Source organism: Euprymna scolopes, chromosome 37 (genome assembly GCF_053919585.1).
Source record: "Euprymna scolopes isolate OS-2025 chromosome 37, ASM5391958v1, whole genome shotgun sequence".
Classification (NCBI taxonomy): domain Eukaryota; kingdom Metazoa; phylum Mollusca; class Cephalopoda; order Sepiida; family Sepiolidae; genus Euprymna; species Euprymna scolopes.
Genome location: NC_136518.1, coordinates 21,864,525 through 21,890,422, shown reverse-complemented (window position 1 = coordinate 21,890,422; position 25,898 = coordinate 21,864,525). Strand labels below are relative to the sequence as shown.

The 25,898-nt window shown below is 30.4% G+C and overlaps 1 protein-coding gene across 8 annotated transcripts in view; it reads left to right on the top strand.

Annotated features, from left to right (window-relative positions):
- LOC145261109 (ephrin type-B receptor 2-like) overlaps positions 1-25,898 on the top strand; it is a 320,628-nt gene that overhangs the window by 267,655 nt on the left and 27,075 nt on the right. For 2 of the 8 annotated variants that reach the window (XM_080119326.1, XM_080119327.1), the window contains exons 11-13: positions 10,475-10,516; positions 18,022-18,063; positions 25,565-25,708. In XM_080119326.1, the coding sequence (XP_079975452.1) occupies positions 10,475-10,516; positions 18,022-18,063; positions 25,565-25,708 (228 nt within the window). The remainder of the gene's footprint in view (positions 1-10,474; positions 10,517-18,021; positions 18,064-25,564; positions 25,709-25,898) is intronic. The other 6 variants (XM_080119329.1, XM_080119331.1, XM_080119328.1 and 3 more) reach the window with 3 other exon arrangements.

Sequence of the window (25,898 nt, the reverse complement as noted above, 5' to 3'; positions counted from 1 at the left end):
TTCTTAATTGGTGATGCTCTGATTTTGGCTGTGATGATTTTTAGTTTAAGAATAATTTGAGGATTATTTGTGATAGATTATCTTTTAGATAATCGAACAGATGTAGTATATTTGTTTTGGTGTGTGTGGGGGGGTATTGGTACGGAGAGTGTGAAGCTCATTAGAATGATATATTACTGATGAGACGACAACGAATGTGTATGTATATTATTAAACTATGATAAAACAAATTTTGTTGGATAAGTTTGGATTAAATCTAAAGTTTATCTGCACCAATTATTGATGGATGACCGAATGGATTATGAATTTTATTAACGTAATATCGTGGCTGGTATATTTAGGGGGCACTTTGTATCATAACCAATATTACTAATATTGCACCAAACGGTACTCTGTTTATTTACAAATACTTACAAAATTGTTTTACTCTATAACACTTAACCAAGATTTGGCAATTAACGTTTGTTTTTTGTTTGTTTTTTTTGTTTGCTATGTTTGTTTGTTTTTTAAAAAAATCTTTAAAAATCTTTATTTTAATATGACAATAAAGTCACCTCCCTATTCAATAACAAATGTTAATTATAATTAGTCTAATTGAGATTTTTTTATATTTTTTATTTTACATCCGAATCACTCTAAGCCTCATTTCTACCTTCACTACTTTAGACTAAGCTGGCTACAACATCTACATAATAATAAAGATATTGTAGCCAACGGCATTTACCCTAACTGGGTTGAACCGGCTTCCGCCAAAGAATGAAGTTTCACGTGATTTTCAAGTTCACAAGCGGTCCCCAGTCGTATGTATATCCCAGTCAGGAGATATAACGATGTTAGGTTTTTGCAATTATTGCATAGCTCGGTTGCAGTGGCTGGTATTCTTAAATGGTCACCCATCTGCTAATGATATACTCTACTTTGCTTAACTTCGATGATGTAATAAGCACCTGTGTGTAAACGTATACGTATAACATGCTTATTCACTTTCAATACTCATAATAAATTAGATCCACCGATCGCCGAAGAAAGTAAAAATTGTATTGCTGATGTATAAAAATTTCGTTTTTACACATTTTAAAATGAATTGTTTTAAAATAACAATTCTGTTGACCTGACTAATTTTTAAAAAATCTTTTTATTTTTTTGATTTTAATAAAATCACATTCATATTTGATAGCTATCATTTGAAATTAATAAATATGTGATTATTTTCTTCAAAAGTTCACAATTGTTTTCACCATAAAAAAAATACAAGTAACCGTGGACTTTTCCATGAAATCTTTCTCATATTAACTAAATATACTAACTTAATACGTAACCTTCTTACAATTTATATTTTATTTTAATATGAAGGACATTAAGAAACGGATTACTAAAATATGTCTGTCATATTAGTTTTTGAAAATATTTTTATCCTGAAATCAACTAACATAAAGTATGATCAGAGAGTTTGAATTCTTGAAATTATAATATATTCGTCAGGCTGGATGTATATGTTTCTAATTTTTGCAGTTAATCTGTATCTTTTAAATAGTCAAGAAATAAATATCTGATTAACGTCATACTAGCAGGACATGTGGAAATTCTACTGCAGACCATTTCATATGTAATATACTGGTGTTGGCATTCTGTGGATGTTCAGCGTAAATGGAACCGCCCTGATATTATTGTAGCTCTTTTGTTAAAACTGCAAAATATCTATCTAAGCTAGCAGGGGCGCCTGGCGTAGCCTAGTCATAAAATACACTTTAATATCATATTTTAATTTAATTCCGTATATATATTTTATAGTCAATTTCCTATGGATTCTTGCATATTATAAAGTTGTGATTTCATAAATAAAAGCAAATATATCCATATGACTTGGGTGCATCAACTTGACTCAGAACCAAAACTTATGAAGGATTCTTGATAAAATTATTTATTACAAGAAATGGAAGGTAATAAAAGTTAAACGACTGTGACTCGGAAGACAAAGATGTAAGCATGACACAAAAAATAACATGTTATCGTATTAATATACAGATTATTTTATATATATTCTGATATTAAATCTGATAGATTTTCAGAAAGATTCAACATTTATCTTTCCAATAGCGAGGTGACTTTATTAAAAAAAAAGGTTGTCTGTTCACAGACTTTCTAGAAGGACACCTTTTTCTTTTAAGAAATGCTTGAGTTACTGATACATAATCGATTTAAGGCTTATTTTCTATTTTCTTTATTTATATCTGCAATTATAAAATATATATATACTTTTTCACCTAAAATTTCAAGCTTAAGTTTTATTTCAAGTAGTTGATAAATATATTTAATTTCTGAACAAAATATAAAATATTAATGCTAAAAGTTTTGTTTGTTTTGTTTTGCTTTTTTGTTTTGTTTGTAATTTGATTTTTGTTTATTTTTGCTTACCGTATTTAAAACATTTTTTATTGATTTAATCTAATTTTACATTTTATTTGGGGAAAAGATTTTTTTTTTAAATATAATGACCCCCCCCCCAAAAAAAAAAAATTCGAAAATTCATCGTTTAAAATTATGACTTCTCTTCTATCACAAATAGTTTAAGTCTGGATTATTTGAAAACTTTATCTAGTTAAAATGGCAAAAATCCTATTATAATTTAATCATTTTTTAAATGAAGCAAGATACATTGTATAGCTTTGAAAAATTGTCCTCGTTAACGTTACTATTTATTACTTGATGGCCAAGGTATTTTAGTCTTTTTTATATGTACAATGGTGCCTTAATTTCCGGTTAATAGTATTATTGCGACCCGGGTTTTGAGATAATTGGTTGTACCAGAAGATGGGTCTACTGTTGTACGACTTAGTTCTCTTATGTTCTACATGATTGTAAGTCCAGAAATACGAGTTTACTATTAGTGCGACTATGAAACTATATGGAGAAATATAATCCAACACATGTAATACTAAAATGATAAACATCGACTTGTACAACTAATGAGCATTTAACATGTAATGAAAAGTCGGTCTTTTTTTATTTTTGTCATCGATAGCTTTCTTCCTCCATAATCGATAAGTGATTCTGGTTTGACATGTTTTCAATTAGTTAATATAGCAGGTTGAAAAAATTTAATCCCAACTAGCCATTTTGCCTAAGATCAGAGGAAAGATATAATAAAAAAAATAATTTTATATTTCACTTAATAAATTTAATATTTAAATTGTAAATAATAATTAATTACAAAATACTTGTATATTTTTGTCGGGCTTAAATATTCTGTAGTCTCTCCATTTTTCAAATATGGCCTTGTGGCTCCTGAAAACAGCTCCAGACCCCCTTGAGAAACCTTGTTGATGAGGACAATACTGTAAATGTTTTTAAAACAATTTTCAACCTATAACCCAAGGTTCTTTGCAAAATTCAAATTTATTTTAAAATTTTTATTTTGTATTTTTAAAACTGGAATTAAAAAAAAAATCATTGCTGCACCACAATTCATTAAATTATTTCTCTAGAGACAAATCTCGGACAAACTCTCTGTCAATCAAATTTTATCTTTAAAAATAAAAAAAATATATTTTTTCATTAAATTTAATTTATTTTATTAAAAAAAAAAACAAAGAACGAAAGATTTATTTTATAATCTACAACGATCGGTTCCTCGCAAAGCCGCCAAGTTTCTGGAGAATTGCAATATAGCCCTTTTGAGTTGAACTGACAAGATGCACAATCACACGCGAGGGGAGAATTAAAGAATTGTTAGAGCAGGAATCTTTTTACTGGTGTTTCCATGTGTTTTTGGAGGCTTACACATTTGTGTCATTCAACTATAATTTGCCACCCCCACATCCTGCGTAATTCAAGGGATTGAGGGTGGGAGGTTTGGAACAACACCATCCAGTCCCGATCACAAACGTGAAAGTGTCTTATAATGAGGAAGATACCGCATTCTCCCAACGCCGCTCAAAAACCAGCACATCCTCAACTCCATCACTCTCCATCACCCAATTCACTACCACCACATCGCTTTGGTTGCTGATGCGGGAAGTGAGATGGATGTTGCAAAAATTAACATAAACTGTGACGACGAGTGTCGTAATAGAACCCCTAATTGTCTTCATCCTCTGGGGAGTTGATAGCAGCTGAAGTTGGGAAAAGTTTGCTAGGAGATCGAGGAGGGGGGGTCATGTGGAGGGTAGTCATTTTAAAACTGAAATGGCAGACGTAAAAAGAATGTACTTGGCCTTGCGGATATTAGGAAAATGAAAAGTAAGAATATGAAGCTCTTTTCAAGAAAGAAAATAAGCTGTTGCTCTGAGACATTTCGGACGAAGTTAAGGGTGGAAGGGGTGTGATAAATCCTCAAATATCTAACTATAACCTTAACCATGCACCATGTGCGTTTATGTATGCATGTATACCTGGGTGTTAGTCTGTTTTTGTATGGTCCATAGTTATGTGTGTGAGCATACATGTCTCTTTTTATCTGTGTGTGTGTGTGTGTGTGTGTGTGTGTGTGTGTGTGTGTGTGTGCATATAGATATATATGTAAATGCATCCCATTTGATATAATGGTTAGTCTTCATTAATTGGCTAGGAGACTGAGGTTTGATCCTCGATTGAGACCCACAAAAGATTCAAATCGTACTTTACAGTCAAAATTATTTTGCTTTGGCAATATTTTACTTTCTATTTTTAAGAAAGTCTGTTTGAATAATTTTCAGAGTACGAAGATCTACAGCTGAAAATAAAATCAGAGGTCATATCGGTTGAAACGTCGTAAAAATACCACAAGATGGGAACAGTAGTTAGAATAAATCAAATAAAACAAACTTGTTTGTCTGGTTATTGTTAGAACGCATAAGAATTCTATTTTTAATCTTTACAATGAAAGTAAATGTCCAGGGGGAAAAATTCTTTTGAAATCAAAAGAAAAATAAAACTTGTATTAAAATGTTTTCTCTGCTTTTGTCTAAAGTGGAGAAATCTGAATTATTGCAATGTCCAAAGAAAATAAGTTACACATCTTGACTTGCAAAACTGGTCATCGTGACTAAAACTTTTATTCATCATTTGATTGAAAACACAATATCAATATGCTGATTAACTTGAACAATTGTTTCCTGTATCATTTTTTATTCTCTCTATAAAACCAGTATCTGCCTGTTTATGAAGTATTGTGTGATATCTTGGCTAGTTCACTAACCAGAAGTGTCTTCCTTTTGTGAAAATAAAATAACCTCTAACCTATTCGATACCATACCCTCTGCCAAACTCTAATCTCTACCACATCGCTGCAGGGTTGTATCTCTGCATATTTTACAAGTACTTTCATAGAATGTTCTCCAATGAACTTCTATTTGTACTAGTTCAGTGCTCTCAATCAATCTGACTAGCAACAAAAGATCAACTCTTTCACTGAATATATCCCGAGGTGCCAGAAAAGTGTTTTCCCAGATTGCACCAACATGAAATTTAAATGTAATGTTGACAAACGTCTTGCTGCACAACTAATTGCTTGGAATGCATTCTATAGATCTGACCTCAATCTCAGTGGCAATATAACATGCTTGGAGTGAATATAATAAGAAAAAGACTTTGATCTTTGATGCTGTTTTTTTATACTAAAATAGCATAATTCGGAGTCAAAGTTATTAAAACTATCAACAATAAATTATATAGATGGATGTAACAAGCACTGAAGTTTCTACACGGTCCTGCTCCTGCTATATATATATATATATATATATATATATATATATATATATATATATATATATAATATCCCAGAGCATAATATGCTCAAAACAAGACTTCATATGGCTATTCACTTTATTTTGAGGGTAGTCCCGCTCAAAATCAACATTATAAAATACACAAACACTAACATATGATAAGAGTGTGTGTGCTGGGTAACTCGTTTTCGTATCAATGTTGCTATCTTAAAGTGGTAATATTCATAATTATTACGCTTGACTTCTAGGTCCAATGCTCGTCAAGGCACATGGGCAGTCTATAGTGTTTCAGCATTAAATGACCCTAAATGCCCTCAAACTGTATGAACTATGGTAGCAGCAAGGGCAACATTTCCTTTCAAGTCTTCTGCAGACTTTTTCCTATGAACATCCTCTTGGTTTTATTTTATTTTGCTTGTCTATTATCCCCCCTCCCTGCGTACCAACGATTTTAGAAATTTATCAGCTTTTTACCTGAAGGCTTTCAGTCAAGATGAGACTGCTGATAGCAGCAGCAGCAGCTGCATGGTTGTAATGCATACGCATGTGTGTGTTCTGAATGTGTGTATGTGTGTCAGGGTCTCAGGTGCTAGAACTGTAAACAAAGGCTTTTTCCCTCGCTAATAAACACAAACTTCTCTGACGTTTTCCTTATTTTCCACAACTTTTTTTTTCTTTGTGTCTCGGTCGTATAAGATAAAGGGAATAATGGATTTGAAATCAGACAAGCTTCATTACAATGAAATTTTGAATTTAATGCCAGTATTTGAATACCATTATTCTAGCATTATCAAAATTTTGCTAACGTCTTTCCAGACATCTAGATAATCTCCCCTTCCATCTTAGACGTGGATACACATTGGGTTGAGAGCTACTTTATTTTATTTATGCTTTTTAGATTTTTAATTGTATAAGCATCAGACAATACTTAACAATTTCTGATTAAAAATAATATCAAGTTTGTCTGTTCAAATACTGTTGTCTACGTTTTTGAGTCTTTGAGATGAGGAATGACTATTCATAATATTTGGATTCTTCAGACGATTGGTCTCATGTTGAGTGGCATTTTCACGTGTTGGCCGTTTTAACTTCCTACCTTTTTATCTTGTCTAACTCTGCAAACTGCATGAAATTTCGAACAGAACCCTATATTAATTCCACGGGGCTAGCATACTCTCCTATCAACCATAACTGGATCGACGTTCTAAGAAATAATCAAATTTTAAGTGTCAATGGAATTGCAATGAGGATTCAACATCCAAAAGAGTGTAACTTACAACTGAATTTACTAAGTACTTTATCCACTACGCCACTCAAGATGAAAGCAGTAATTCAAAGAATCCAAATAATACAGATTAGTATTTACATTCATTACTGCTTCCTTGTAATTTAATCGTCTAATCATATTAGACCATTGACTAATTAACTAACTAATGTAGTATATATTAACCCAATGCACCGGGTTTCCCATCTCATAAAAGGCATCAGCATCTAAGGGAAATATCACTATGCAATATATATTAATAATGTAATATAATGGAAATATCGTAATGGATATATCGTATGTAATATATATTAAGAATATATTAAGAGAAGAAAGTTGCCTGGGCGGGTATGAAAAATTTTCTTTTAAACCGTAAAATTTGCAAAATAATTTATTTTTTCAAAAAGTGTTAATTAGAAAATGAATTCGTTTGATGTGCAGAGATTTGAATTAAATCCTTCCAACTTCGTTCTGTCCTCCAGAATGTGGACGACATGTAAGTTTACGGCGGCGATGGGGGAACAGGGTGTGTGTAAAGTGTGGGTTATTTCTTCGATTGCAATCTGCACATTCCATTTGCACAGATCTGCATTGGGTCTCCCTTTTTATTCTCCAGCACAAAACCCTTGACCTTTGTTATCTTGTGTCCCATTTTTATTTTTATTTTTTTTTGTTTGAAATTGACATGGCTGCTGCTTCAACCCTCGCTTGCATATCTGCTTTCAATAATTCGCTCACTCGCTCATCTATACACATTTTCACTATGTTTTTCAAGCCACATTAATATTGTTTACAAGCTTAATCGTGTTTAAATTTCTTTCTCAAATGCTTGGATCAAGCTTATTTTGTTGTTTTTATGTTTCCAATATCACATCTAACCGAGGTTAAAGCAAGATATATAATTCCAAGCACAGCTTCCTGCTTGATATTGATTTTAAGTTTTGTACCTTTTCTAAGATGGATAATTTGTATTATTCGGACTACTGTTCTCATCCTTGGTATGATTCTTCTAGCACTCGTGACCCATTGGATATAAGCACTAAATTAATCAGTTTTAAGTGAAAGTCTTCTGAGGATTTTCGGTTAAATCTTCAGTACGAGCTATACTAAGAACACAAGTACAAAATATTTTAGATTTTTACTTTACTTGTGGCTGAGGGAATGTGAAAAAACTACCTCCCTGAATTAAATGAGTTCTGTTACAAATTCCGTACAGATTCCCGAGTTTGACAAGAGCAACCTAAATAAATTTAGATACTTCAGCCCAAAACGTTGCGAGAATAATGCCGGAGATGAGGACAGAATAATACAAAATTATCTGAAGAAAACAAAGCCATCTACATCAGGTTTCTTCAACACGGATCGTACCAGCACATTGGTCAATTTTTCGCGTGCTATGTTTGCTTGTGTATCCGACCTTGAACTCCATAATATCACACTTAATTCCATGCAACTAAAGCAAAAGCAATATATTCTAGGATGAAGTAGTTTGAGAAATTACCAGTTTATCTGCAAAGAGTGTAAGACAGTGGGACGAATGAGAACTCGAATGTGCAGAAAAATATATATGAATGTCGACGTTATTGAGGTTCAGAAATGGTTCTATCTTTATGATGTCATCGGAAGAAAAATGGAACAAGTGCTAGTGTGACAACATTAATTAGGAGTGAATGAAATGAGTTCATGAAACATTTGTCATTACTAATCAGCAGTGCATTGCCACTGTCGATGGAGAGAAAAATATAATAGGCATGTGTACACAATGCGATGTATAGAAGTGAAAGCTAGACAGTGATTATTGACGATACACATTGCATTGGGAGGAAGTATAAGAATGGCACAATGTGTAATGTGAATCTTAAAGAGGGGCTTAAGTTTGATGAGCACGGAATATTAAATCTGAAGATATGTGTAGATGATATTTCAATGGCCATATTGAAAAAAATGATAGTTCTTGGATTATTAGATGTGGAACAATTTAGGTAGTAGGATCAGCCTAGAGAAGAAGGCAGAAGAAGACGAGGAGATAAAGATAGAATTGAGAGAAAGTGGGATAAAAAAAGGTCTGGTCAGAGGTAGGTTAGCTTGGAAGTCAATTTCTAAAAGCAATTTTACACATGCAAGCATGTAAAACGAATCTCAAATAAAATGTGGAGATGGTTTTAGAAGAAATATGACAGTCAAAACATTTTTAATTGAATGAATAACAATATATATTCAGAAACAAGATGTTCATGAAATCGAAACACATAGGATATTTAAATATTCTCCAATTGTCACACCAACCTTGGTATCCGGTAATCTAGTGAGTAACTTAAAACGCGATACCATTCTTAGAATTAAGTAGTTAAGTCTTTGGAGATCAACCTGAGTGAGTTATTGCTGATCGTCTAAAGTGCTGCTAATGCGTAATGCTCACAGGTCTGTTATCAGCTATTTTGCATTTGACCAGAGTTACCCCAGCGGGAGGAGTTGACCTCCCCCATCCTCCAGCTAACCTCGTCACATCTTACTGCATTGAAAAGAAAGTAAATTCCAATTGATTTATTTATTCATTCATTTTTTTTTACATATTATACCAGACTTTACGGACGATTTCCTCTGATTCATCATCTATAATCTTTTGTACAAAGGCCAAGTAAAAAAAAATTTCTTTATCTAAGGCTTTTATAAAAAAATGATTATAAAAATGCAAAATACATGATAAAATATTCCTCAATTTTGGCACAGTTATGTTTAAAATTCTAATCCACTCTAATTAGCGATAATTTGTAGTTAACTGAACATGTTACTCATCTTGTACCTACCTATGAAAGTCTTTTGCGTTCTCATTGTTCAACTACTCTCCAATAGTTGTGAATGCCTTTGTGAGCAGTTAGAGAAAGAGTAATTCTCTTTTTAATTGTGTTCCTACACACCGCAAAGACTTATGTAAACCAAATAGCAAAATAATAGCAACCTTTATGCATATAATTCACATGAAACATGTAGAAATAAAAACTCAATATTTATAGTTATGTAAAAAAAAAACCCATAAAAACAATTAAGTTTATGAATTTTTGAATGAAACACAAATGGAACAATAGTGGTTGTGACCGTAGGTGTCATTGATAATCTATTATTAAATAACATGCAGAAATCCTCTTAAATGTTTCAACATTCTATTCAAATTTCCAAGTGGAATTTAGAACATTCGTCTTCAGTTGGTTCCATGCCATATTTAATTTGGTTCCAATTTAATAAAGTAATTCCACTTTTTGGAATCTAGAATTTGTTCTTTCGTTGCGTATATGCATGCCTGCGTATGGCAAACGCTGCTCGCGATTTCTTTTCTCCTCTTCATCTTTTTGTTTGTTTATTTGTTTCTTTACGGCTCCATTTTTTTTTTGTCTTGGCTGTCCGCATGCCTGCTCGCTTCCGCATTCATCTTTGAATTGCTACGTTCCTTTCTCAGGTCTTCGTGTTGTTCCTTTATTATTATTTCTGTTTTTTTTTCTCCCCCCAGTTATTCAGTGTCCGCCGATGGAAACACAAATAAACGGGGGAAGTAAGTACCCTGATAAAATTACCGCAGTTATCTAACCGCCTTCACCTCTTAATTTTTTTTTGTCTCTCTCTCTCTCTCTCACACACACTCACCCTTTCGCTGGATTACTCTTTGATCCTGCTCAACCCCTTTAAAAGAAAAAAAAATACAATTAACGACATTTATTTTTGAGATAAAAGAATTACCATAGTTTTACAAACTCCTATATTTCTTCCTGTTCACAGTTACTACAGATTTGCATCCAAGGTTTTAGAATTTCTTTTACCTATATAATAATACATTAAAATAATTTCATGTGCGTAGGTACGCCATCACCTTTCATCTCCTTTTCAAAAAGATACTACCGCCCGATCATCGAAGAAGAAATATTTTTAAATTTCATCTCATGTCGCCTTTTTATCGCTTTTTTTTTTTTTTATCGAATATGGAACTTGAACTAAGAAATTTCTTAGATCTTAAGCTTGAATAAAATTTTATATGCATTCTGTCTAAAAATAGTACAAAAATATTGTGAGGTTTGCCTTCACACCAAACGTCAAGGATTTTTGTGATAGACTCTCATAATTAGGCATATTTTTGAACTAGATTAACCAGACTACTAAGATAAGTGTGTTTCCATTTGGAAAAATATAAAAATATTTTTAGGAACTATAGCAATATACAAGAGATGAAGAATACAGCTTTTGAATTTCCATGGGCCCCACTAGTACGCTTTATCTTCAACTTAAATTCCTAAAATATATTCTTCTGGAAACTAAACCTGAATCAAAGCGTTGGTCAAGGTTCCCCCTCCCACATCACCATCGAAAAATAGTTAAAATGTCTCAGAAATTCTTCTCAGTCATTTTTACTTATTTTCTTCCACCTACCCTATTTGCCAACTCTATCAAATACATAAGTTCTCTCTATTAAGCCCCTACCTACATCTGACACAGATCTGTATCTGATGAGGTGTAAAATAGGCCTTCAGTTCTACTGCTCTAAGGGCATTCAGAGTTGTAGTGGTCTTATCTGCTAGAGTTACATCTAAAGGCTTCTATTTCCTTGCCCCCACACAAAGGAAGTGTTAGATACACGTTTGGTTCATAATGTGGATAAAACTCGTCTTCCTACAGACGGAACTCAAGATTGTGAAAAAATAAAAATAGATTCAGTCTAGAATATTTTCCTTCATTCATTGAGAACAGAAGTTCAATGTCAGAACAGTTACTACACTTTGAATTATTTATTTGTAAAATTAAAAAAAATAGTTTCCTAATTTTAAGCAAATTAGGCACACGGTCAATCGGAAGTGTAGGAAAATGGGCGTCATTGGTCATATACTACACTTTGATCCTAGCCAAAAAGGATATAACATGAATCGGAGTCCAGTGATGAGACCCTTATAAAAGTGGTTTAAGAGTTCAGTCACTCTTGGATTATCATGACTCTTAGGTCTACACTGAAGTCCCATCACTTGGTCACATAGAATGTATTAATTCGAGACTATTCCCAAAGTAAATTTATCTACAAACTATTCATAAACCAAATTGATCTATTGTTTTCAAATATTAAGAACTTGAAGCATAAAAATATTTACCAAAATGACTGGATTCAAAATTAAATCGCACGATTAGGGTAAATATGCCATAAACTAAACACGCCTAAAATATATCCGTTACCTGGTGTGTCATGGCTAAAATTGAAACGTGTGTTCAATGCATAGGACATTGATTTAGTATAGTATAATCCTAAAATAAATTTATATTTTAGAAAAATACCCGTCTCAGGACGGGGAAAATACATTCCTAATCCAGAAGTTTTACACCACTGTTATGCTCTCCCCGGTCCTTATGAAGATTAAAATCGGGTTATAATGATTCTAAGCTTTGTCTGGAATCATTATTTCTAATTTTGATCAAAGCGAATTAGATTATTTGGATTCTAGATTATCTCTAAAATGTAAGGTCTTTATTTTTTTAAATGTGAACATAAAATTCATTGAATCTTGCTTAAGATGATCTGAAATACTTTTCAAATGAGATATTGTATTTATATTCACCTTTTTTCAACTCGTGTGCATAAAACGTAACGTAAATATTTTATATATTACGACTCTTATGCTTAATACCTGTGTTCGAAAATTCATAATTATCAATTAACTAGTTTATGAATCCGGCCCATACAAATATATAAAAAAAATATACATATCTAACTTTATAGCAATATTGATGCGCTGTTTTGTTTTGTATAATTTAGGGGAGGGCATCGGTTAATAAAATATATTACTTTAATGTTCCATAATCCTAGAGGTAAGCCAATATGTACTAATCTCATGGCTTTCAGTTGAGCATTTCAGATGGTTAACACAAGATATCTGAAGGAGGCCTTAAAGGATAACATTCGAAATGCTGTAACAATAAAACAATTATGTATGCCTAATTATTAATAATTTAACAAAATTCCTATTTAATGCTATTTTATTTCCTTTTTGCTTCATTTGATTTTTATTTATTGCTTTTTAACCTATTAACAAAAATGCTGTTTTTCTTTTTAACCAATTGTTTAAAACGAGCTTATTTGTACTCGCACTCCTTATAGGATATTTATTTTGAGTTAGATATTTTCTAATCTGTATCTTCAGCTATGAACTATGTGCTATAACGGATGATACCTAATTCCTAAACATTCAGCAAAACTCATCAATTCTGTTTGCAATGCAAAAAGAAAAAAAAAACTATGCTTTTTCCAATATTTAATTTCAGATCTTTTAAATAGACAAATTAAAATTGTTTCCCTTTCTTCACCAGACAAGCAAGCCGGTTTCAATAGCAAGGACTTCTTAACCTGCAAACTATGTCATCGATGCAATTGTTGCTAAAATACATTATTCTTTCTGCAAGCATATATCGAAATTGTCCACCAATTTTCAACCATGGATGTCCAACAGTCTTGGTTTTATTTCTGTTGAATAATTAGCGAACTTTCGTATTACATCAATAACTTTGACATGCTCTTTGCTTGGCATACATGATCCCACTTCCTACTGATGAAACGATCACTAAAGTGTCCCAGCGTATCATTGAATATCAATAAAACCAAGATTTTTGGGCATGATTAAAACTCCAGTATAAAATGAAATGTATAGCTACAAAGTATGGTTTGATTGCAGGTTTGATTGTGAAATTTTTAACGATTTCATGGATGACAATTTTTAGGGATTAGCCTGTACTATCTCAAATTTACTCTTAATGTTCTTAAATAAAAACAGATAATGGCTATTTCCTCTGTTCTTGGAAAAAAAACTTGCGTTTTATATTTGAAATCTTTAAAAATCTGTTTGTCATCTTTACACGACTAGGTCCACAGAGAAACGTTGGATTAACATTGCCAAGTATTTAAAAAATATTAATGTTATAAATTATTTTCCTTATTAATATCTATTTTCTGCAGATAAAATAAAACAAATAAATTTCCATTGTTCACATTATTACACTGTAGAACAAAGAAAATATTGATTCGATATTTTAATTTTCTTAGTAAGTCTAAAAGTACTTGACCTTTTCTATGCTTGCAAAAACAATGCTCTCATGAAATGAGTAGTGATAGGAAATTCTTAGAAATATTTAACAGATGTTTTCATATTATCGATTGAAAGAAAATAGAAAGAAAATAGTGCCCATTTCTGTTTTATATATATATTAGTTGGCTGCAAACATGGTCTCTGGCATTGGATGTGGATTGCAGTTCTAGGAGCGAATAAGCAACGGCAAGCGTTTCGTTATGTGCTATAGATAGTCGAGTCAGTTTTCTTTGATTTCAATAGTTTTGTTCTAATGTACATACGAAATCCAGTTTCGCCGGACACATATTGGTCTGTTATCTTAAAAATTAAGTTCTTATTTCCGATTGATTTTAATATTTAGAGCTTATCGATATTTAACCTTCAATTCCTAAATTAAGGCAAGGGGTGCAAGTTTTTAATTTCACTTTCAGATCTATTACTATAGTTATTCTTGTACACCGGAAGCAAATTTAATGAGATATATTTCCAGATTAACTGAGTAAAAAAGGAATGCTGGCGATATACAGTCAAAATAGAAAGACGAATGTTGATCTCTCTAAAGCAAATTTGAGATAGGCATACAAAATACTGAATTAAAATAAGCACATTTAAAAAAAAATCTATGCATATAATATCAGAGTAGACACTGATTTATTTCGGTTACTATTAAAGTAAAAAGAAAATAGAAAATTCATTCTAAGTCACGAATAAAAATGCTAAAAAAATAAATGGAGAATATATACTAAAATTTATTTTTGTTTTGCTAGTACTTATCATAAAAATTATAATATTTGTAAATCAAACGACTATTTAACAAAAAAAAATATTTTCAATGTTTTTCTGAAAAACTGTATATTTTAAAGTTCATATCCGGCTGCAAAAGTGCACTTTTACTTTTTCTTTTAGGATTTTTTTTTTCACTGTTTTTTTTTTTTTGGCAAAAAAAAAAAAAATACCGTCTGGGTGAATAATAGGTGCATTAATAAGTTTCTTTTTCTCATTAAAAAAAATCATTTTTTATATCATCGCAAAACGATTTCAGATGTTGTGGTCTGTTAGCTTTGCCAATGCCGATTATTTCTATTTTCAATTGCTTTTTTACTAACGGTTTCACATTTCATTCACTAACGTCTTTTCTCTTTTTTCCTTCTCTTTTCTCTTTTTCTTTGTCTCGAATCTACCTTCCATGGTTCTTGTTGGAATGAATACAATAACAGTGGCTCATTTCTCAGGTGGTCCACACAAGGTTTTCTCCTCCACTCATGGGTGCATCATAGACATTACCTCCCCACGCAGGGATCAAATGGTAACAATCTCCGACTACAAGAACGAAGCAAAGTCAGTTGCTGTCCAACTTGCAAAAAAAATAAATAAAAATTGACTACCGCAATATTTTTTATTCATAGGCAAAAATATCATTTTCAGATCCAAATAGTTCAACTTTTATTGAGAGGCTTATTCAGACTATTATTCAAAAATTCGATTATTATATTTACAACGCTTTTACTGATGAAATCTTTAATCATTTTCAGGTGCAGCTTTTCAAACTTTTGAAATTTTGAGTCTCATTTGGAGAATCTTTATGCCGAAATTTGGAAATTGTATATAATTTATATTTCAACTCCTTATTTAATTCCCAAAGGCGGATTGTCCTCATTCTGTCTGCTATAAACGGGTATAAATGTTAAATTATGTTATTAGTTTTTATTATCTTTTGTAAGGATGTAAGAATTTCCAACCTTCAGAAGGCTATCATAAATATTTGGTTACAAATACTCTTAACTATTAAATACCGTCCATGCAAACAATTTTAGTATAAATTTTGGCATGGTTACAATTTTGTCTCGGTGTGTAGAATTATTTTTCTACGATTATTTATTTACTTGTTCTAATTCTTCAGAGCTATTACTTCCCACATTGCAATCCATTCTATACTAGGTTTATTTTGGAGGTCATTATCGCCCAGCACCTGCGCTGATTTAGGGGATTTTTTTACGCCCCAAAATCATTCTGTCTATAATTTTAACTTCGTCCCACAAAGTTGGGTGGTTCCCTCATATGATCAGCCATACCCAACTCTTTAGTGTCTCTACATATTATGCCATGCCAATAATGTCAAGGTTTTTTTTCAGCTTTGTATATTTTTCACATTAACACGGTATTACATACCATAAGAGATTTCTTGGCCTGCTAGCCAAGATCAAAGTGTAATATCTGTTCTTCTGATGCTGCGCTTGAATTTCTTGTTCTCTCGCAGTAGAGGGGATATCCTTCACGACTGAGACAATTTAAAATTTTTCCTCCTTTTCTCCACATTAAAAATCGACCCTGGTGTTTAACTCTGTTCAATAAAAGGCTCAGTTCCAAATTCTGCATAGTTTCTCGGGATCAACATAAAGATTCTTCAAGTTAAATTAGAAGGTTAAAATGTCCTAAAGATGCACATGAAAAAGGTTGGAGGTTTCATCAGCCGATATGCTGAATATAATAATCGAGATTGAAATAGTATTCCGAATTATCTAAGTCATCAATCCTCATCTGAAAAATATCTGAAACATAACGTCCATAAATTTAAATCCTTTTCTGCAAAATTTTTAACAAGGTAATAATCCATTTTTAAGGCTTAATCATTCTGTTAAATTACATAATCCATAAAAACTAGACTTAAACAATTGGGTATTTGAAGCGAACTATGAGGTGTTGTTGTTTGCATAAATTGATGCGCTTCGGACAAATCAGAATCTTTATCCGGATACACATGACCGGAATGAATATAAGTACCTAAAACACCTTGTGTGAATAAAATAAAGTTTATATGTATGGTATTTTTGAAAAATAAAAATTCCTGCAAAACTTCATATTCTAAAAATTTAAAACACTTGCTATATTTTAGCACTGTATTTGTCAAGTTCTAATATACTTTTAAATTTATGGTAGTTTTAATCTCTATTAATTATGTAATCTAGTTTTTCTCACTTTTACCAGATGTACACTTTATTATTAATTGGTTGTTTAGTAAAATAAAATGAAATAAAAATTATTAACATATACTGCTTCAATGAACATTTTAGAAATCCTATTAAAGAGAAATACTCAACTCAAATGAGGCAAGGTAAAATTTCACGATTACTTCGTACGCGAGTGAACGAATTTTTAATAAGTAATCACTTATTTCTTACCCTTTTCTCACTCCAGAGAATAAGTACATAATCTTAACCAGTTTCTTCCTCTCTGCATTTGTCACATAATTAGGGCCCTCTCTCTGTGCATATTTGCTGATTTGATAATTGTAGTTCTGAGCCTCAATTTATTGAATTAAGATAAAAATACTAAAAGACTTGAAAGCATTTATTGGATTTAAATTTAAATATTTTGTAAGATCTCCAATAAATTTTATTGCAAATTCGGTTTCTTGGAATTCATCGAATTTTTCCAACATGTAAATATTTTCTTGCAAGAAAATAAAGAGAACCAACAATGGGAAAAATGGGTTCTAAAATTTTCGAACAACTGAGATACTTGAAAACTGTTTTAATATTTTTTTTTAATTTTTAATGACTTAAATTTCTTCACGTTCTTTTATTCAAAAGTGAACAATGAGCAAAGCCATAATTAGAGTAAAATGAGTTTGAGGCAACGCCGAGTAAATACAGGTAGTTATTTGTAAAAACTAACATTTTTATACATCTCTATCCGAAAAACATCAGGTACATAGTTTATAAATTATTTTTTCCATTAAGATTTTTGCCTATTAAAAATAAACAAAAATCCCCATATAAAAAATAAATAATCCAGTCCTCGAGTAAGAAGAATTATTTATAAAAAATGGTTTCATTTAAAATTCAAAAATAGTTTTAACAAATAATTTTTTATGTCTTTGTTTTCAGTTTCTCTCTCTCTCGGCTGTCATCTTCCATCTAAGTGATGTCTTTTTTTCTCTTTTTTTTATTTTGCTTTTTAGGCCTAAGACGTTTAATATGGGCTGACCAGAAGGGTGAAAAACGTGAGTCTACTATAGTGCACTCAGCTGCCCCCATGCCCCACAGAAAATCTACCCCCTTCAAAAATTAAAAAAAAAAACACACACAAAACTTAGGCTAGCCAGCTAACATTTTTCTATTCTCATCCTTTGACATCTTTCATATATCACTATCTCTCTATCCTTCATGCTTTGTCATCTATCACTCTTTTTTCTCGGTCCAGACTCCATTAGGTTTTGCCAGATGTAGAACACTTCTTCTTCAGTGCATGCTTTTTACCTATTTTCTCAACAGCAATCACAGTACAACATCTGCTGACAGACGGACAGAACAACTCACACATTTCAAATATTGTTATATAATTGATTTATTTCAGCATTGTGTTCACTATGCATTTCTTTCTCTCTAAAATAGCAATCCAGCCCATACTTTCTGTTCTATGTTTAATTCCATGAAATTTAATTGCAAATGGAAAAGTCTAATAGAACTAAATAATATATATAATCACTCGCTGATCCTTTCATACATAGTCTGGAATTTTTTTGGAATCGGGAATCAGAAAAATCCGACTTTTTAGTGTCGGAATCAGAATTGGATGCCTTTTGTGTATTTTCCGATGCCAAAAATGATTCGTTTAAATTTTTCGTTTTCTTTTATTAAATATAATTTTCGATTGTTGATAGTAATTATAAAATGATAAATACTTATTGATTTGAAACTAGAAATAATAAAATTATTCCAAAAATCATGTGCATTTTTTACATTTGCAAAAAATATATGCACGTATTACAAAGATAAAGAAAAACTCCATAGCGTAATATTCAGAGATTTAAAAAGTAAAATTAAAAATTTAAAATAGAATCTAATTTTATCGTAATTAGGAAAAAAATTGAAATTATCCCATCCCATTTAAATCTCAACTGTTCCGGAATAAACACAGAAATGGTTTTACAAAATTCTCAAATGGAAATTGCATTTTTGAAGACGAATCGGGACGTTCACTTGAGTTTGAAGTGGTATACCTTGTGGTATTATTTAGAAGAATACTGTGTAGTATCAGTTGTGAAACCAAACAACTGTTCATCGTCATCTGTAGCTCCCGGCCGACTAGATATCACGAGCCACAGTTTCGAAAAAGACCAGAAGTCAGTTGCTTAACCTCACCACGAGGGTTCGGCTACACATCTTCAGTAATATAAACTTGTTTCTAGGCTTGAAAACGAGTACGCAATGAAGTTTTGTGAAGTTGAATTCTTTAAAATGATGCTGTAGAAAGTCCATCAAACTCATGCTTGGTCTTCATTTTTAAAAGCGAAATTTCCATTACAGAATTTTGTAAACCGTCTTCTGCACATTTTTAAGCCAAAATATATAGCTTCAGTAGTTGAGTTATCTATTTTAAAACTCGTAAGACATTTTTTTATCTTGAAATACGATAGTATCTGAGGGTATTTAAGGGCTTTTAACTGAAAATTTTATCTTTTTAAGATACAAATTATTAATGATGTATAGATATTGTTTAGTTCCATTAGACGTCCCCACTTTTATTTCTGAATTAAAATTCGGGCAGAAGAGATGGGAATACTTAATAAATGTCAATAAAATAAATAAAACATGAAAATACATGCCAGGGAACTTTTAGTTTGGAAACTATAATTATTTTATGTACAACTTTATAAACATACTTTTAAAACGACTATTTCCCCCCATATAGGTTATATATAAAAGTTTTTAAAGGAATATCTATTGAACAGAAACTCAGTATAGATAGGTAAAAATGTAATTATGCAAAGTACAAACTAACATGGAAATTTAATACTGAATCCTACTTTTATTTAACTTGCTATTTTGTTTCAATTATTAAACTTTATCAAGAATACCACGAAAAACGAAAATTAAATATTGATTGAAAGAATGTAGGATTGTTAATTTTTTCATATTAGTTAGTTCTTTGCTTAATACTTCATTACTGTGGATACATTAAACATTTGTATGTAAGTATGTACAAAAATTTGTATTCTATCCTAATATATATATATATATATATATATATATATATATAAACATATAAAAGGGGGAAAATGGTGATAAATTTCAAAATAAAACGGCAAAAAATTATTTTAAAATCCACTCCATAAGTATTCAAAACTTATATCACTCTGCTTTTTGTGTTGTTTTTGGTCTTAATTTCTTTTATCTGCTATAAAACCGTAAGTCAAAAGCATTTAATAAAATATATCTAAATATATTTTATAAATCGAAATTCGCCGAATTCTTTTTCATTCTTTTCATGTTTAATTCCAGGCTTTGTTTTGACAATTTAACTTTCTTTTCGTTGTTGTTTTTGAATATGATGTTGTTAATGTTTTCATATATTTCAGAAAGTCTTTTAGCTGACTAGAAATGTTGACTATGTGCTCGTGATATTAGTACACTGGTTCACACAAAAAATTGATACAAGTATATACATAAGTGTTACATAAGTTAATTTGAATGTGTTGAGTTCAGATACCACATGCATTCTTATTCCTTACTTAACTGCATAATTATGTACGTATGTATGTTAGTTCATCCAAAATAAGAAAATAAGCAAAGAACAGACTAGTTAGAACATGAAAAACTAAGATTATATTATTGATTAGCTATCTTGTTTAAATTATGAAACTTTCTCATATATGGTTTCTTAATTAAAACAACATCGAATTTATACATGCAGGCTGTAATTTGTAACAAAAAAGAAAACACGCTAGAACAAGAAAAATTAACACATTGATTCGCTATTTCGTTTCAGTTATGAAACTTTTTCATAGTAAAGGTTTCAGAATTATATGAAATATAGATTACAAATAAGCATGTTTTTGTGTTAATTGCTCTTTTTCTAACTAGTCTGCCATTTGCTTATTACTTTTTAAGTTTTTCCTTTAAACAAACTTCCACGTGTATATGTAAGTAATTCTATAAATTAAATGTCTTGACAAAAAGAACGTGTCTGCAGTACCATGTGTATATATATTGTATTATAGGAATTATAGTAGTTTTTAGTTGTTTATATTTGTTTATATGTAATATGAATTTTTTTTCTAAATATTGTATGACATTAAAGTATTGTAATGGTTTACTAAAAATGCCATCAATGAAATTGTTAATAAAATTGACAGCTTTTTCTGCAATCCAACCATGTTTAGTACAATTGAACTCCAGGCTATGCCTGAAGAGTCTAGTAGGTTTCAGTCAAAAAGGTTCGACAATCGTTGTTTTAATGCTGTTCAATTTTATACAGGGACAATTTGGTGATAGATTCCTCAGTTAGTTTCATTCTGAATGGGGCTTTATACTCAGAAAACCATAATACCAGCAATTGCTTAATAAATAATTTAAGTCTATTTCTGCATTAGAGAGGGCCATTAAAACAAAAATGAATCTTTCCTTACACTAACCGTAACTTCAAACGAAGGAGAGTGTCTGAATTATTTATCTATAAAAGAGAGAATGTGAGAGCATTTCTCAACCTATATACTCAACGGATTTCTGGTCTAGAGACTTGATATTTAGTATATAGGATAATCAAACATGTGGAAAAAGTCTTAATCTGTTTTCATCTGAAAATAAATGCAGCTAAGGGTTAAAAATTAAAAAAATATTACTCGGAGTGGGTCATTAGATTTTTATCAGTTTGTTAACTGTTTTACGACTGCACATGTCCGGTCGCGAAACATGAGTTTCCTTATGGTAAGAATAAGTAGGTTTGAAAACACTTAAAATCGTGTCTATATAATCTAATGGTTATCGTACTTCACTCATTATCTTTAGGTTTTGGTTCGATCTCAGCTTGAGTTTTTTTACTTACAATGAGTGAACTGTTTAGAAAAACATCATATTCACATGCCCTTGTCTCAGTTTCTGTAAATTAAAATATAATATTTATGCGTATTTTACGACCGGGCAACGCCGGACGGCTTGCTAGTAGTTTAATAAAATAAAGACTTTATTTATTTATTGCGGACTATTATCCTCATCTTTCTTAGTTGTTTCACGAGGTTTCGGCCAGCTATTCCTCTGGCTTTCATGGATAATAGTCCGCAATAAACAAATTAATAAATAATACTCATCTTAATAATGAATTCCAATTAAATAATATATAAAATAAAAACTGTTGGACATTAATGATGATAACTTAGTGGACAAATTATGCAAAGATTGGAGATTATTTGTGTGAAATATGGTTGAATTACAAAAAATAAATGTTTATTCATCATTCCATGACTGGCATGCTTTATCTGTTAGCTGGGTTATTTAAAAAAAAAAGAAAGAAAGAAGCATGTTAGTGAAACTAGAAAATGTGAAATAAAAAGTAGACGTGATAGAGCAAATGTTTTTGACATTTGAATTCATCACACAATTAAAAGAATGCTCGTCTTAAAACAATTATTTATGTAAACCAGTGAAAGGTTTTGATTTAAAACTGTGTTCATGTTATTTAAAAATGCATATATATTTATGTTTTGTTACTAATTAACTCATGTGATTAAAAACATGATACAATATTTGTACTGACATTGGTTTGATATTTTTTATAAATAATTATTTCACCTTAGATTAATGGATAAGAAAATACAGCGCAACCTAACTTTGTTAATTAGTTCCAGAACTCATGACTAGTCTCTCGATTACATTTTCAAGTATTTCTAACTTTATACTTAAAAACATATAATAATAGATAGACACTAAAAACTTACAAATAAATAATAATTTATTAATATAGTATAATAAACCAAAATCTACTTTACAGCACAAACACTTCATTTATGGATACGGTTTATAAAGACATATACATGCTAATCTCTAAGGCCAGCCCATAAGTTCTATTCAAATGTAAATTCTCTAAAATAAATGTGACAGTATAATGAAGCTAAATAATATTTATAGATCATATCTCATCTCACAATTTACACTTCCTTTCTTTTTTAACAAGCTAAGGAACTTTTGATTGTTGTTGAGGATAACGAGAAACACTAGTCATTGGTAAATCTTTGTGGGATTCTACAAAGTGTTTTTTAACTGATTCCACTAGGAACTCTTTTACAGACTCAGCACGATATTCAGATCATTTTTAATCAAGAGCAAAATTTTAATTTTTGAAATTTGTTAACCATTTTTTTTCTTTTTTTTTTTTTTCGATGTTCTTTCATTTGGACTTAAGCAGAGAGAATATTTCGAGTTGCTGCAGGATAATAATTTTCTAACTCCAACTTGCCTTGAATGTTTCTTTTAAAGTTTTTAAGCAATCTACACCTAATAAATTTTAATCTGTCTCCTCTCTCTCTCTGTATATATATATATATATATATATATATATATATATATATATATATATATATATATATATATATATATATATATACACACTAAATATTGGAAGAAGAAAAATTTAGCCAATCATTATCAAATAACGTTTCGTCAGATACAATGCTATCCATGCATAAATTTGGGAACAAGACTAATATATATATATATATATATATATTAAACAAGACTAAGAAAATATTACTAATATATAATTCGTAATCATTCTCACTATTAAATCCCAGAGAATTAAAATTAGGACATAAATTCTGGTATTATCTAATAAAATGATGACATTACAAAATACATTTTATCAGAATAAATCGCTTGAATAAACGTGTATATACATATGTGGATCAGCACCATTTTTAATGCATTAGTTATATATATATATATCGCATGCTAATTCATAAATAACTGAGAATATCAATATCATTGTAGCAGTATTTTATACAACAATTCATTGGATAAAAATTCCAAGAAATATCTGTTGCAAAAAGTGTAGAAACAATAAAAGGTTTGTGAAACGAAAATTTTGAAATAACCATTTGCAAAAAAGACATATTTTCTGAATTCAGCTACAGTGAAATTAAAAAAAATATATATTACAAAAATAAATTTTTTTGATGTGAAATATCAGTTTTCTTACCAAAATTGTATCCATTTTTCATGGTAAAGTTTATAACCTAACAAAAAATAAAATGTGTATTTGTATTTCGTGTCTTATGTCTTCAGCAAAACCCGAGAGTAAACACACAATTACTACATCAATTATAATTAATGAATTCTTTTGTTATTCTTCATGCATTATTTTGTAGAACTCACTATTATGTTTTTTTCAATGTAGATTTCTCTTGTTCTTTTCTATTCAGCACAACTGGTGGTTAATACTGCTATTATTTTTTTACCATTTTTTTTTTTTTGCTGATTTTCAACTAAATAATTTTCCTTTTATCTACGGCCATTGTTGTTTTATTGATTCCGATAATGCTTTTTTCTCTTTGGAAAATTTAAAAAAGTAATTTACTTTCAAGTTTTGTAAATTAAAAAAATAAATAAATATAATTTGAGCTTCCAGTTTGTGTGTTATTGTGCAAAAATATCCGTTTTTTCTTGCATTTTCTTTTGTTAATGTTTGGACCTTAAATTGATGAATTCGCTTTTGGCTTGATGTAAAGTTGTATATAAATACTAATTAACTTACCACTAATTTCAGGTAATTTGTTCTGTTTAACCTTTAACATAAAACAATTGCTTTTAATTTTGTTTACATAATATTATGTATGTTTTACATGATTTTGGCTGTACAAGATTCTCTCTTAAACTAATTAACTATTATGAATTTTTGAACACGATGATAAGGGCAAAATTTTAAATAACGTATTGGACAAATTTCCCTTTTTTATTTTAAAAGATTTTCAAGGGAAATATGAGAATAACCTCCAATCTAATACTTTATAAAATTTTAATTTTTGTTTATAATTCAGAAAATTATTAGTATTTACCTTAAATTGATAAAATAAATCTGCAAAAATACATTTTTTCAGTCTGTTGAAAATATCAATAAGTTATATATGTTCAATGATGAGACCTTAAAAGAACATTAAGTAAGTTTCATTCGGCTAATATTTACTGTTGCTGCCAATGGAATCGGCAATGCCATATTCAAATTTTATCAGATATATACAGGATAATCCTAAATCAATCATCTATTTGAATGCTAATTTATTTTTCAAAATAGGTTTATTTTGGGACATCCTGTATTACGGTCATTTCTGTAATTGTGAGAGATATGAACCAAATATATAATCTTACCATTGGCTAAAATGGAAACTACTCTTTAATTTATCATAAAACTGATCGTTTTCAACAGACCTAAATAACTACAGAGTTGATTTTCCGTAAAGTAGACTGAAATTTTGAAAATTATGAATATTGAAAATTAAAAAAAAAATTAGTTATCGGCAAATTTTAGTTATATATATATATATATATATATATATATATATATATATATGTGTGTGTGTGTATCTGCAAATTGGGTTGGGTGCGTTATTGCACATTTTTTCTTTTTTTTTTTTTTTTTTTTTTTTTTTAGATGTAGATAAGTGCAGCTGATGTCTCTTTCTGGTTATTGATTTTATCTTTGCATTAAATGTTGAATGTTTCTTTCTTTTCCAGTGACTGTACCATTGTTTCAACCACCAGGCTCTATTAGATCATACATCGATCCTCATACATACGAAGACCCTAACCAAGCAGTCAGGGAATTCACCAGAGAAATAGATTCATCTCACATCACCATAGAATCAGTCCTTGGTGGAGGTTGGTATATTATAGATTTACTTTGCAGTGTGCAACGAAAAACTTCATATCAATTAGATATTGAGAAATACATTTAAAAAATTGTCCAAATTGTTGAATTAAAAATAAAAATACTTAATATTTACATATACAGTCGGATCGTAGGTAGTGAACATCTATGAACTGGGACTATTTGGATTTTGAAGAAAAA